This window comes from Rhinoraja longicauda, chromosome 40 (assembly GCF_053455715.1).
Source record: "Rhinoraja longicauda isolate Sanriku21f chromosome 40, sRhiLon1.1, whole genome shotgun sequence".
In the NCBI taxonomy this organism is placed as follows: Eukaryota; Metazoa; Chordata; class Chondrichthyes; order Rajiformes; family Arhynchobatidae; genus Rhinoraja; species Rhinoraja longicauda.
The window spans coordinates 8,326,974-8,341,816 of record NC_135992.1 but is presented as its reverse complement, the minus strand read 5'-3'; the positions used below and the strand labels follow the sequence as shown (position 1 = coordinate 8,341,816).

Genomic DNA, 14,843 nt, shown 5'->3' with positions numbered 1-14,843 from the left:
TCTTCAATGTGTATACCTTTATCATGACTGCCTGTCCTTTCCTCTCCCATGGCATTCAAAACCTTCTCTGGACATGAAGGCATTGCACAAAACTAAAGGCTGCTACATCATTGACCAGAAGACATGTAGATCTGTGGTCCTCCTCTGCTGTGGTCTAATCACAACTGAACCTAGTTTAGTTTATTGTCACGTGTACTGAGGTACAGTGAAAAGCTTTTGTTGTAGGCTAACCAGTCAGCGGGAAGACAATACATGATTACAATCGAGCCGTCCACAGGATACAGATACATGATGAAGGGAATAACGTGTAGTGCAAAACAAAGTTCGACTAAAGATAGTCCGAGGGTCTCAAGTGAGGTCAATGGTAGCTCAGGACCGCTCTCGAGTTGTTGACAGAATGATTCAGTTGCCTGATAACAGCTGGGAAGAAACTGTCTGTCCCTAGTTCTGGAGGTGTGCATTTTTCACTTCTGTGACCAGCGCACGCACGCGCGCGCGCACGCACACACACGCCTGGCTTGGGCGCCATCCCATACCAACATGTCGGATTGTCAACTCCCCTTTGCAATGGCATGACCAACCACTGGGGACTTGATGTGGGCGGTAACCTCTAATCCATATTGATTTAATTGTCCACTTTATAACCGAGAAACTCCACGAGCAAATGTCAGTAGGTGTAGTTAGACCTGATCAGAATCTTCCTTATCTTGTTAAATGGCTCAGTGGGTCATTCCTTATCTTGTCAAATGGCAGCTCAGTGGGTCACGGACCAGAATGTCTATGTCAGACCGCTTAGACTAATGGGCAGGAAGGAACTGCAGATGCTGGTTTAAACCGAAGATAGACACAAAATGTTGGAGTAACTCAGCGGGACAGGCAGCATCTCTGGAGAGAAGGAATGGGTGACGTTTCGGGTCGAGACCCTTCTTATAGACAATAGACAAAAGGTGCAGGAGGAGGCCATTCGGCCCTTCGAGCCCTTCTTCAGACTGATGAACAGTTAAAAAGGAATCCGCAGAATGATCCCAACCCAAATCGTTATCCATCCTTTTTCTCAGGGATACTATCTGACCCTTTGAGTTACTCCAGCACTTTGTGTCTATCTTTGGCATCTGCAGTTCTTTGTTTCTACGCAGGATTCTATTGTACAGTGAAAAGCATTATTTTGCCTGCCATCCAGTCAGATCATATATACTATATATAAATACTATCAAGTGATATTTAAGTAGTATAGACAGACCAAAGGAGAAGGAAGGTACAGAGTGCAGAATATAGGAATAGGATATAGAATATAGAATATAGGAATACTTTATTGTCACATGTGTCTCGGCACAGTGAAATTCTTTGCTTACATACCCAATGTATATAAAATAACTGCAGATACTGGTACAAATCGAAGGTATTTATTCACAAAATGCTGGAGTAACTCAGCAGATCAGGCAGCATCTCAGGAGAGAAGGAATGGGCGACGTTTCGGGTCGAGACCCTTCTTCAGTCCGAAGAAGGGTCTCGACCCGAAACGTCACCCATTCCTTCTCTCCTGAGATGCGGCCTGACCTGCTGAGTTACTCCGGCATTTTGTGAATAAATACCCAATGTATATAGTTCACAGCATTGTAACACATCAGGATTTGTAACACATCAGGATTGTCTACACTATAGTAACTTATTTATATGCTGTAACTGTAATTCTTTTTTTGTGCACAATCCGCAGGCATTGCCACTTTCATTTCATTGCACATCGTGTATGTGTACGTGACAAATAAACTTGACTTGACTTGACTTTGCTTATCTTGGAAAATGATAGCTCAGTAGGTCATTTGGTCCAGAATGTCTTTGTCAGACCACATGGACCACTCAACATTTCGGAGGTTCAATGCTTAATACGATCCACGGTAGTGGGATTGATGGAATTGTTTGAATGTTGAGCCCTCCAGCTCTGCCAGCTGTTAACTTTGGGTAAACACTGTTGCATCTCTGGATCTTTCAGATGTCCGAGCTCCCGTCAATGAACCAGCGCAGGTGCAGCCCGAGGTAGAGGGACTGGACCGTGCACCTGGACACCAGGCTGATCATCCACTGCCACCTGGACACCAGGCTGATCATCCACTGCCACCTGGTCACCAGGCTAACCAACCACTGCCACCCAGTCACCAGGTTAACCAACCACTGCCACTCGGTCACCAGATTATCCAACCACTGCCACCCGGTCACCAGGCCGATCAACCAGCCCACGATCCTGAGAAGAAGCAAGCAGAAGAGGCCGTGCCATTACAGTGACCTCAGACATCTATCTGACTGTCCCATAAATCACTGTTCGAAGCAGCAGCATCAGATTCCGCTTAATCAGGGGTATTCATCCTTTATAAGTCCGTGAGTCAGTCATACAAAATATTTTATAGTTCACACCTTGCACTGTACCCATCTTTCGTCCCTGTCACTCTAGCTTTGAACGTCACATCGCCAAGCCTCCCTCTTCTGCTGACTGGGAGCATAATCCCACATTATGCTGGCTGCTGGTCGCGGCGGGTTGAGTTGAGAGGAAGCTCCTCGTTACACACTGGGCAACGGCCAAAGCGGGCAAGATTTTTTTATCTTGTTGACCCGATGCTGTAGTGGAGGACAAGCGGGTGTCCATGTGCGTGCTATAGATGAGCGATCACAAGCCCAGGGGTGGTTTCCGCGATGATGCCCAACCTTGCTCTTCTGATGTGTCCCAAGCCACTGACTCGTCCCGTTTTGGTTTCTCCCATTTACTTTGAACGGATCCCTGTGTGCCAGGGTGTTTCAATGTTTTAGAATATTGCAGAATCATTTAAAACCTGTGCACACAGCAATAGAGAAATGATATAAATTAATGGTGGAAATTCTACCAATGGAGCTTGAGCCTCCTGGCCACACGCTGTCCCTGCTGAGAGGCAGCAAAGGAGGAATTGAGCATCTGATTTTTAAAATAATGCACTTTTTAAGCATTTGATGCAAGGTTGAGAATTGTGTGTTTTGATTAATGAGCATTTGTGAAATAAAGGTTGTGACTGGGCCATTGTGGTGATATCTTATTTCACTTTTCCCGAGAGTAGAACACATACATAGTTTAGTTTTGCAATACAGCCCTTCAGGAAACAGGCCCTTCGGCCCACTGAGGGATGTGTTCAGTACTGTTCAGTACTGCCTTCAACCACTGAAGGTCACCTCACCTTCTGTCTCCTTTCTCTGTTCATTTATTTATTTACTTATTTATCTATTTATTCATTTCCTTATGTTCTCAAAATCTCTGTAAAGCGTCTTTGAGTATATGAAAAGCGCTATATAAATAAAATGCATTATTATTATTATTATTATTATTATGTGCTGGCTCTGGAGAGGGTCCGGAGGTTTACAAGAATGATCCAGGAATGAGTGGGTTAACATATGATGAGCATTTGATGGAACTGGGCCTCATTTAGAAGAATGAAGGGGGGGGACCTCATTGAAATGTACAGAATAGAACGTACAGAAGACTTGGATAGAGTGGATGTGGAGAGGATGTTTCCACTAGTGCTGGAGTCTCGGACTAGAGCCATTGCCTCAGAATTAAAGGACGTTATTTTACGAAGGAGATGAGGAGGAATTTCGTTAGCCAGAGGGTGGAATTCTTTGCCACAGAAGGCTGTGGAGGCCAAGTCAGTGGATAGCGGAGTCAGGGGGTATGGGGAGAAGGCAGGAACGGGGTACTGATTGAGAATGATCAGCCATGATCGCATTGAATGGCGGTGCTGGCTCAAAGGGGCAAATGACCTCCTCCTGCACCTATTGTCTATTGATGTATTTATGGCAGAGATAGATAGATTCTTGATTAGTACAGGTGCCAGAGGTTATGGGGAGAAGGCAAGGGAATGGGTTTAGGAGGAAGAGATAGATCAACCATGATTGAATGGTGGAGCAGACTTGATGGGCCGAATGGCCTAATGTTGCTCCTATCACATGATCTTCTGAGTTCACGCCGACCATCGATCACCCATTCTTTGCTCTCCCACTTTTACATCCATGATGGGCAATTTATAGAGGCCCAGTAGCCTACACACCTACATGTCTTTGCAGTTACAATCCCTCTAAGCCTTCTTTATTCCCCACAACAATACATCCCACTAATTTTGATCCCTTGTGACCTGACGTCCCAATTTTTGGGTCACATAAGAAAAGACCCAATCCATTGCATTTGCCCCTCGCAGTTTTGGTGTCAACATGGAGCGATAATCGAATGAATCAACAAGCAGTCGTATTTGAAATAACCCACATATTTCAAAATGCTGTGCATTTAATGTTTCATCCTACACAGGTTAGGGTATGAAGCATGTTTTTCGGGGAATTGCCTCAATAGGAAACTGGGATAGGCTTGGGTGAACTGTAGATATATGTTGAAATGGAGTAGCGTTGGCTTTAATTTCTATAAGAATAGTTTGCTACGGGGAGCTGTGCAGTTAATTCTTAACTAACCGTGATGAAAAATAGAAAGCTTTCAAGAAATGAACCCCAAGCACAGAGCCTTTAAAGCACTTCCACTTCCTTTGTGAAGGAAGAAGACAAAGGGATACAAAACAAAGTGCTGTAGTAACTCTGCGGGTCAGGCAACAATCTAAGGAGGGAATGGATCGGTGACGTTTCAGGTCAGAATCCTTCTTCAGACACTGAAGAAGGATCCTGACCTGAAACGTCACCTTTTCATTTCCTCCACAGATGCTGCCTGACCCACTGAGTTACTCCAGCACTTAAGTGTTTTCTTCAAGATTTCAGCATCTGCAATTCCTTGTGTCTACAAAGAGATGTAAGCTGGATAAAGAACACATGAAAACATTGAAAACTATAAAAGATGAGAATAGGTTGCCAACATGTAAAAAAAAATATCTGGGCTTTTTTAGATTGGTATAACAGTACACTTATAGTCAGCCTATGCACAGTTTCAACAAAAGATTATTTGGAGAAAGCTGAAAACTTAGCAAAAAAGTTGGATCTTGGAGTTCCATCAATGATTGATTTTTGGGGTTTAAATTATGATATAATTTTGCTTGCACGAGGCTCTGTCCGAAAGTTTTGTCCACAGAAACATATAAAATAGGTGCAGGAGTAGGCCATTCGGCCCTTCGAGCCTGCACCGCCATTCAATATGATCATGGCTGATCATCCAACTCAGTATCCTGTACCTGCCTTCTTTCCATACCCGCTGATCCCTTTAGCCACAAGGGCCACATCTAACTCCCTCTTAAATATAGCCAATGAACTAGCCTCAACTACCTTCTGTGGCAGAGAATTCCACAGATTCACCACTCTCTGTATGGAAAAAAACGTTCTCATCTCGGTCCTAAAAGACTTCCTTCCCCCTTATCCTTAAACTGTGACCCCTTGTTCTGGACTTCCCCAACATTGGGAACAATCTTCCTGCATCTAGCCTGTCCAACCCCTTAAGAATTTTGTAAGTTTCTATAAGATCCCCCCTCAATCTTCTAAATTCCAGTGAGTACAAGCCGAGTCTATCCAGTCTTTCTTCATATGAAAGTCTTGCCATCCCAGGAATCAATCTGGTAAACCTCTGTACTCCCTCTATGGCAAGAATGTCTTTCCTCAGATTAGGAGACCAAAACTGTATGCAATACTCCAGGTGTGGTCTCGCCAATGCCCTGTACAACTGCAGCAGAACCTCTCTGCTCCTATACTCAAATCCCCTCGCTATGAATGCCAACATACCATTCGCTGCCTGCTGCACCTGCATGCCTACTTTCAATGACTGGTGTACCACGACACCCAGGTCTCGTTGCATCTCCCCTTTTCCTAATCGGCCACCATTCAGATAATAGTCTGCTTTCCTGTTCTTGCCACCAAAGTGGATAACCTCACATTTATCCACATTATACTGCATCTGCCATGCAATTGCCCACTCACCTAACCTATCCAAATCACTTTGCAGCCTCCTAGCATCCTCCTCACAGCTAACACTGCCCCCCAGCTTCGTGTCATCCGCAAACTTGGAGATGTTGCATTCAATTCCCTCGTCCAAATCATTAATATATATTGTAAATAGCTGGGGTCCCAGCACTGAGCCTTGCGGTACCCCACTAGTCACTGCCTGCCATTCTGAAAAGGACCCGTTTATTCCTACTCTTTGCTTCCTGTCTGCCAACCAGTTCTCTATCCACATCAATACTGAACCCACAATACCGTGTGCTTTAAGTTTGCATACTAATCTCTTATGTGGGACCTTGTCGAAAGCCTTCTGGAAGTCCAGATATAACACATCCACTGGTTCTCCCTTATCCACTCTACTAGTTACATCCTCAAAAAATTCTATAAGATTCGTCAGACATGATTTACCTTTCATAAATCCATGCTGACTTTGTCCAATGATTTCACCACTTTCCAAATGTGATGCTATCACATCTTTAATAACTGACTAGCATTTCCCCCACTACCGATGTTAGGCTAACTGGTCTATAATTCCCCGTTTTCTCTCTCCCTTCCTTTTTGAAAAGTGGGGTTACATTAGCGACCCTCCAATCCTCAGGAACTACTCCAGAATCTAAAGAGTTTTGAAAAATTATCACTAATGCATCCACTATTTCTGGGGCTACCTCCTTAAGCACTCTGGGATGCAGCCTATCTGGCCCTGGGGATTTATCGGCCTTTAATCCATTCAATTTACCAAACACCACTTCCCGACTAACCTGGATTTCACTCAGTTCCTCCATCTCATTTGACCCCCGGTCCCCTGCTATTTCCGGCAGATTATTTATGTCTTCCTTAGTGAAGACAGAACCAAAGTAGTTGTTCAATTGGTCTGCCATGTCCTTGTTCCCCATGATCAATTCACCTGTTTCTGACTGCAAGGGACCGACATTTGTTTTAACTAATCTTTTTCTCTTCACATATCTATAAAAGCTTTTGCAGTCAGTTTTTATGTTCCCTGCCAGTTTTCTTTCATAATCTATTTTCCCTTTCCTAATTAAGCCCTTTGTCCTCCTCAGCTGGACTCTGAATTTCTCCCAGTCATCTGGTAGGCTGCTTTTTCTTGCTAATTTGTATGCTTCATCTTTTGTTTTGATACTATCCCTAATTTCCCTTGTTAGCCACGGATGCACTACCTTCCCTGATTTATTCTTTTGCCAAACTGGGATGAACAATTGTTGTAGTTCATCCATGCGGTCTTTATATGCCTTCCATTGCATATCAACCGTCAATCCTTTAAGAATCAATTGCCAGTCTATCTTGGCCAATTCACGTCTCATACCCTCAAAGTTACATCAACATCAACTCTGGATGAAAATGAAAACAGCTATAGACACTGGAAATCTAAAATAACAGAAAATTGAAAAAATCAGTAGGTTCGAGGGGAATAAAAACTATTTTTTAGGATCTGGGACTCTGTTAAAACTGTAAAAAAATGAAAAACAAGTTAGTCTTGATAGCAGAGAAAGTGGGGGAGGAGAATGGGTAGAACAAAGGGAATTTATTTTGTTGGGTTATGTTCTGTGGCAATTAGTTAATCTTTGTGGTGTCACACAGGATAAGTATGACGTTGGCCTGGCCCACTTAGGGCAGATTGTTTCCAGGCTGCATGACTCGATGATTCTATCTTTGGTCAGTAATGTTGATATCCTATCAACAAATGGCAAGAACTGCTGACCTAAATGGGTAGCACTGTACAAATTCATTCTGGAGAGATCACATTTACCCTCGCTAGTCTTTTCCATATTACATACCTGTAAAAACTCACATCGATTTCCGTTTCTTGATAATTTACCCTCATTCTCTCGGCTTGGTTGATTTCTTGGTCTTTCTTTGCCAATTTCAAAAATGCTCCCAATCCTCAGGCTTATTGCTCTTTCTGGGAACTGTAATTTCTCCTGTCAGCAAAAGATGAATCACTTTTTAAATTAGACTTTCCCTAATAAATTAAAGTGAATCTATTTCTGCAAATTATGCAATATTTCCTAAGTTATAATCATTGCCAGTCATACCAGTAATGAAGCATTTTCTCCAACCACCCACGGCTAATTCATCCTCTCCTACCTTAAATTCCTTTAATACCCTAGTTTCAGATCAAATTGCATCACATTCAAACTCAATGAAAAACTCATTATGGTCACTCGTCCCTGACAGCCCTTTTACAATATGTTTGTCAATTAACCACAAAATGCGCTCGAAAACCTTTTTCCCCAGTTGATTCCTTAACTGGCTGATCTAGAAAACCATTCATTCATCCTTCACATTTTCACGACTTGAAACTTGTCCCTTCTACACAAAGTATGCCGCGATTAGTCCATTAGGGTGATCCAGTGGTAGAGTTGCTGTCTTACAGCACCAGAGACCCAGGTTTGATCCTGACTACAGGTGCTGTCTGTACGAAGTTTGCATGTTTTCCCTGTGAGTTTTCTGTGTGCTCTGGTTTCCTCCAACATTCCAAAGACATGCAGGTTTGTAGGTTAATTGGCTTCTGTACATGGTCCCTTGTGTGTATAGGTTAGAACTAGTGTATGGGTGATCGTTGATTGACACAGACACGTCAGACCGAAAGGCCTACTTCCACATTGTATCTCTAATCTAATCCTTTTATCTGCTCTAATTTCATGATTTGTCATTCCATTATTACAACTACTCCAATTTGGTGGCTTATGGATAAAGTCCAATGTTCAGCCCTTTATCATATCCTAGTATCACCCAAATCAATCTACATTTTACAAGATCTGCCTGGACAAAGATTCCCCTCTGCTATATTGAGCTCATCCTTAAGAGCCCACCCTTTCCTCATCACCCCTAATGTCAGAGATGTCCTCATTCTTCAGGAAACGGGGCTTCCCCTCTTCCATTATAGATGAGGCTCTCACTAGGATCTCTTCTACATCCCACAGCTCCGCTCTTGCTCCCCCTCCCCCCACTCGCAACAAGGACAGAATCCCCCTCGTTCTCACCTTCCACCCCACCAGCCAGCGTATCCAACAAATCATCCGCCAACATTTCCGTCATCTACAATGGGACCCCCACCACTGGCCATATCTTCCCATCTCCTCCCTTTTCTGCGTTCCACAGAGACCGTTCCCTCCATAACTCCCTGGTCCACTCGTCCCTTCCTACCCAAACCACCCCATCCCCAGGCACTTTCCCCTGCAACCGCACGAGATGCAACACCTGTCCCTTTACCTCCCCCCTCAACTTCATCCAAGGACCCAAACAGTCTTTCCAGGTGAGACAGAGGTTCACCTGCACCTCCTCCAACCTCATCTACTGCATCCGCTGCTCCAGATGTCAACTTATTTACATAGGCGAAACCAAACGCAGGCTCTGCGATCGTTTCGCTCAACACTTGCGCTCGGTCCGCGTTGGCCAAACTGATCTCCCGGTGGCTGAGCACTTCATCTCCCCCTCCCATTCCCATTCTGACCTTTCTGTCATGGGCCTCCTCCAGTGCCATAGTCCCACCGGAAATTGGAGGAACAGCACCTCATATTTTGCCTGGGCAGCTTGCAGCCCAGTGGTATGAACATCGACTTCTCCAACTTTAGATAGTTCCTCTGTCCCTCACTTCCCCTCCCCCTTCCCAGATCTCCCTCTATCTTCCTGTCTCCACCTATATCCTTCCTTTGTCCCGGCCCCGACATCAGTCTGAAGAAGGGTCTCGACCCGAAACGTCACCCATTCCTTCTCTCCCGAGATGCTGCCTGACCTGCTGAGTTACTCCAGCATTTTGTGAATAAACTCCTAATGTTAAATATCTTTGACCATTCGGCTCTCAGCTTTGTTCACACTTCTGCCACATTTTTGTAATTGTTACCAGGGTGCTGGAGCTGGTTTAACCTGATCTCAGCATAGAATTTGCACGTATTGCCTGTGGATGCATCATGGCCTGGTACTCCAATTACAACACACAGGAATGCAAGAGTCTGCATAGAGTGGGTGGTCTTAGCCCATAGGCATCTACACCAGATACTGTCTCACGGTAAGGGCATGTCATCAAGGATTTCTACCATCCAGTTAAGCCCCTCTTCTCACTGCTGCCATTAGGCACGATGGATCGAAACCCAACAGGCTCAGAAACACCTACTTTCCTACCAGAATCATGATGGTTCTTGAACCAACCCTCCATGCTAATCCTACCTCAGAAACAGAATGCTAATGTGCCTGGTTATCACCTATTTACTCGACTTCCCAAATTCATTAAGCAGCGAGTAGTCAGGAATTGAGAATAGGAATAGTGTCAGAAATAATCCTTTATTACACAAACAACAGAATAAAAATCAATTATCCACATTGCACTGAGTTGCATTCAAGTTTCAAATCCACAAGGAGGTAGTTGAGGCAGGGACTATCACAATGTTTAAGAAACAAACAGGTACATGGATAAGACTGGTTGAGGGATATGGGCCAAACGCAGGGGGGGGGGGGGGGGAACTAGTGTAGATGGGACATGTTGGCCAGTGTGGGCAAGTCAGGCCGAACAGAGTTTCCACATTGTTTCTGTCTGACCAGAGTCATACAAAGGTAAACTAGAGGCTCAATAATGAGACTGCTCTTGTTACCATTTCTGACGAGAACACTATAGAGAGAGTGTCACCAACATCTCCCCATAACTAAAGTCCAACAACTGTAGTAGATGGTAGAAATCCAAAACAAATATAAAATACTGGAAATATTCAAGTCAGGGCTCATCTCTGGAAGAGAAGGGAGTCAATGTTTTGGGTGTGAGAGGCTGTCAGCATTTTCTGTTCTTGTTTCTCTCCAGTAATATTGACTGTACTCTGGTTCCTGGCATTTAGTCCACACAGCCAGTCTGTGCTTCGGATCCAAACAGAAGCCAATCGCTGCCTCTGTATTGGCAATGCGACGCTGGAACCTGTTCCGATCACGCGCATGCTGTTCCCAGGGACCCTTGCGAGCAGCTCGAGAGGCAAAGTCCCAAACAATCATCCAGTGAACTTTAACCACGGGACAGAATCGAACCTGGAGGAGAAAGTAACATGGGCCATGAAGATATTCCCCCACAACTTTGGCTGATGCAATGACTGGAAACCCCAACATTTTTCCTTTTTTTCACATTTGGCACATCTGCTACAAATGTCCTTTGTTTAAAATTCTACATTTACATCAACTTATAGACTTAAAATAGGAACAAAAAATTCTGATTCTTGTATAACGTCCCAGTATACTATTCCTATACACTTGCACTCAACCAAGACTGCGTGTGATTTGTAATACCTTCACTGAAATGCATGCACAAAAGGAATTTCACTGCACCTCAGATAGGAAAGGTTGAGGGATATGGGCCAATTTGAAGCAGGTGGAACTAGTGTAGATGGGGCATTTCAGTCAGCATAGGCTTGGTTGCATGACTATGACACCCCAGATACACATGCTTAATGTCACAACTAAATTCTGGTTTGTTAATCAGATTGCTGGCTCCCTCAAATCCAGCTAAATAAAGCAGGAAGCTGAACAGGGAGTGTTGATCATTAATCACTGTGCGCAGATGAGTCATGATTGCACTTATAATCCTTTTATGAACACATTACATCAGGTTCCCACACAACAGCTGAGTCATAGTAAGGGGGTGGCATGGTAGGTGGGAGCAAAGTTCCAGAGATGGGACTGTACTGGAGATAGGAATACAACCTTCACAGTACATGTAGAAATAAGGAACTGCAGATGCTGGTTTACATAAAAGGACATAAAGTGCTGGAGTGATTCAGCAAGTCAGGTAACATCTCTGGAGAACAAGGATAAGTGATGTTTGAGGTCAAGACTTCTACAGATTCCAGAGACACAGGAACATCTACTGGGTTAAACAGAAATCCATGGCACTCTGAATATAGCCCGCCCCACCTCCTGCACTGTGGCAGTTTGATTGCAATCATGTATAGTCTTTTTTTAAAACTGGATAGCATATAAACAAATGTTTTTCACTGTATCTAGGTAAACTAAACCAGGCTAAAGCATACCTTTTTGGTAGTTTTTCTCTGGTTCCCACTAGTTTCTTGCTTTACAGTTGGGGTAATCTGATCCACACCAGAAGGGTCCGTGTTGTAGCACAGAGCAGGAGTGTCTGGCTGTCCTTCCTCTGACAGCACGCTGCCTTGCTTCACTCCTTGGTTGCTGGGTTCACTTGTGGTGGTGCAAGCAGAGAAGTTCAACGGGTTGAAAGGATCGGTGCTTTGAGAGAACGAGTCCCACAACTCGTCATTGTCAGACTCTTCGGGTGTAAACCGGTTCAAGGCAGAATCCTCTGCGTCCTCCTCCGTATCAGTCTTACAGGTCAGGCCTTGAGGGCCAGTGGTTGCCGAAAAATTCAAGGGATTGTAGGGGTCACGTTGAAAAAAGGAGTCCCACAGAAGATGAGAGTCACTTTCATCACAAGACTCGTCATTGGAATCATCAGTGGACCAGTCAATGGACTCTGCATCATCCATGTTCTCCTCGTCTTCATCAGCCCGGTCCGAAGACCGGGCCTTCTCTTCATTGTTTGGCCAGATCATAGTTAGAACAAGTGGAGTTGTGCAGTTGAAAGCCATTTCACTTTGCTCTTCAAGCCAAGTATCCATCTTGCAGTCACGTTCCACGGTTAACTTCTCTTCAGCCATTGATCTGTCTCCCAGTGGAATATAATGAGGTAGCAAAGGGTCAACACCACCAGTGTATTGTAACTGGCTTACGCAGTTCCTGGTGTGAAATTCAGTGTTTCTATTCTCCATGCCAGCCGCGTTGGTGTCCAGTGGATGGTGGCAAATGCCTTTCTTCCTCATCTTTTCTAGCAGCTTACAAAATAGAATTCCACCTCCAAGTGTGGAAAGGAGTTCATTCAGTAGGAACAGGCAGACCTTCAGAGATTTCCACCACACACCATTAATCCAGGGCAGAAGGTGCTTCTTCTCCAGGAAGGGTCCATCATAAGGCAAAGATGGAACCATTTTGAGCAACTCCATGTCAAAGTGCATAGCACAACTACATAACAAAAAAGGAAAAGTAGATCAGCACAGGGATGTCCACATTGCCTTACAATAGATCTCCCCCCCATCCTCCACCTCTCCCAACCTTACCCACATCTCACAACTAGCCACTCTCCCACTTACCCTGCCCCTCTCCCAAGCACTCTGCCCCCTAACCCACCCCTCCCCGTCCCCCTCACCCTGCCTCCTACACCCCCCTCACCTTGTCCCCTATCCCCCCTCACCTGTCCCCTATCCCCCCTCACCTTGCACCCTGTCCCCACTCCCCCCTCACCTAGTCCCTCCCACTTCACCTTGTACTCTGTCCCCTCTCCCCCCTCACCCTGTCCCCCACCCCTCCCCCTGTCCCCCCTTCACCTTGTCCCCTGTCCCCCCTTCACCTTGTACCCTGTCCCCTCTCCCCCTTCACCCTGTCTCCCAGTGGAATATAATGAGGTAGCAAAGGGACAACACCACCAGTGTATTGTAACTGGCTTAGGCAGTTCCTGGTGTGAAATTCAGTGTTTCTATTCTCCATGCCAGCCACATTGGTGCCCAGTGGATGGTGGCAAATGCCTTTCTTCCTCATCTTTTCTAGCAGCTTACAAAATAGAATTCCACCTCCAAGTGTGGAAAGGAGTTCATTCAGTAGGAATAGTCTCCCCGACCCCAACCTGCCCAACCTTGCCCACATCTCACAACTAGCCTTCACCTTGTCCCTCACCCTTCCCCCGCCCTTCACCTTGTCCCTCACCCTTCCCCCGCCCCCTTCACCTTGTCCCCCTTCACATTGTCCCTCACCCTTCCCCTTCACCTTGTCCCCCCTTCACCTTGTCCTCCCTTCACCTTGTCCCCCCTTCACCTTGTCCCCCTTCACCTTGTCCCCCTTCACCTTGTCCCTCACCCTTCCCCTTCCCCCGCCCGCTTCACCATGTCCCCCCTTCACCTTGTCCCTCACCCTTCCCCTTCCCCCGCCCGCTTCACCATGTCCCCCCTTCACCATGTCCCCCCTTCACCATGTCCCCCCTTCACCTTGTCCCTCACCCTTCCCCTTCCCCCGCCCGCTTCACCATGTCCCCCTTCACCTTGTCCCTCACCCTTCCCCTTCCCCCGCCCGCTTCACCATGTCCCCCCTTCACCATGTCCCCCTTCACCATGTCCCCCCTTCACCATGTCCCCCCTTCACCATGTCCCCCCTTCACCTTGTCCCTCACCCTTCCCCTTCCCCCGCCCGCTTCACCATGTCCCCCCTTCACCATGTCCCCCCTTCACCATGTCCCCCCTTCACCATGTCCCCCCTTCACCATGTCCCCCCTTCACCTTGTCCCTCACCCTTCCCCTTCCCCCGCCCGCTTCACCATGTCCCCCCTTCACCTTGTCCCCCCTTCACCTTGTCCCTCACCCTTCCCCCGCCCGCTTCACCATGTCCCCCCTTCACCTTGTCCCCTCTCACCGCCCCCCCCCCCCCCACCCCTCTGTGTGTGTGTGTGTGTGGGGTGAAGGCTCCAGCCACCCACCTGTCGCGGCGATCATCAGTCCCCGTCCGGCGGTGTCCGCGCATTACGAGCGTGTGTGAGTTGTCGGTGCCCGCTCCGTGGCCGTGGTGCCGCTGTGATGGCGCTGGTTTCACCCGTCTCTCTCAGCTCCATGTTGTATGTTGTTCGTCGTTGTCCTTGTCAGTGAGTGTGTGCGTCGGTGCGCGCCCCGCCCGCTTATATACCGCACTGACGTCACCCCCCCCCTACGCGGGGCCGCGTGCGTCAACGGCGCTGCACTACGTGCCGACGGGTTCGTTTCACTACGTCAAACGTCCGGTGACGTCAGTGGAATGAGAACAGCAAACACTGGAAGTTTCCACAGAGTCCCCTGGGAGAGGGGGAGAGAGAGAGAGAGAGAGAG

At 46.4% G+C, this 14,843-nt stretch overlaps 2 protein-coding genes across 3 annotated transcripts in view; one reads left to right on the top strand and one right to left on the bottom strand.

Annotated features, from left to right (window-relative positions):
• LOC144611576 (nucleobindin-2-like) overlaps positions 1–3,041 on the top strand; it is a 30,103-nt gene extending 27,062 nt beyond the window's left edge. For both annotated transcript variants that reach the window (XM_078430744.1, XM_078430745.1), the window contains exon 13: positions 1,991–3,041. In XM_078430744.1, the coding sequence (XP_078286870.1) occupies positions 1,991–2,280 (290 nt within the window). In that variant the 3' untranslated portion in view covers positions 2,281–3,041. The remainder of the gene's footprint in view (positions 1–1,990) is intronic.
• A 7,185-nt stretch (positions 3,042–10,226) lies between these two features.
• LOC144611433 (protein phosphatase 1 regulatory subunit 15B-like) lies at positions 10,227–14,617 on the bottom strand. Its single transcript, XM_078430518.1, has 3 exons — positions 14,462–14,617; positions 11,961–12,960; positions 10,227–10,965 (listed from the first exon to the last, which is right to left on the bottom strand). The coding sequence occupies exons 1-3, from the start codon at positions 14,503–14,505 to the stop codon at positions 10,693–10,695; spliced, it is 1,317 nt and encodes a 438-aa protein (XP_078286644.1). The 5' UTR covers positions 14,506–14,617; the 3' UTR covers positions 10,227–10,692.
• Between the last annotated feature and the right edge of the window lie 226 nt (positions 14,618–14,843).

Excerpts from the sequence above, each read along its gene's own strand:
- LOC144611433 (XM_078430518.1), bottom strand. The coding sequence starts at position 14,505 with ATGCGCGGACACCGCCGGACGGGGACTGATGATCGCCGCGACAG. Across the intron at positions 12,961-14,461 it reads ACTGATGATCGCCGCGACAG|TTGTGCTATGCACTTTGACA; the intron begins GTGGGTGGCTGG and ends TTTGTTATGTAG. Across the intron at positions 10,966-11,960 it reads AGAGAAAAACTACCAAAAAG|GTTCGATTCTGTCCCGTGGT; the intron begins GTATGCTTTAGC and ends TTTCTCCTCCAG.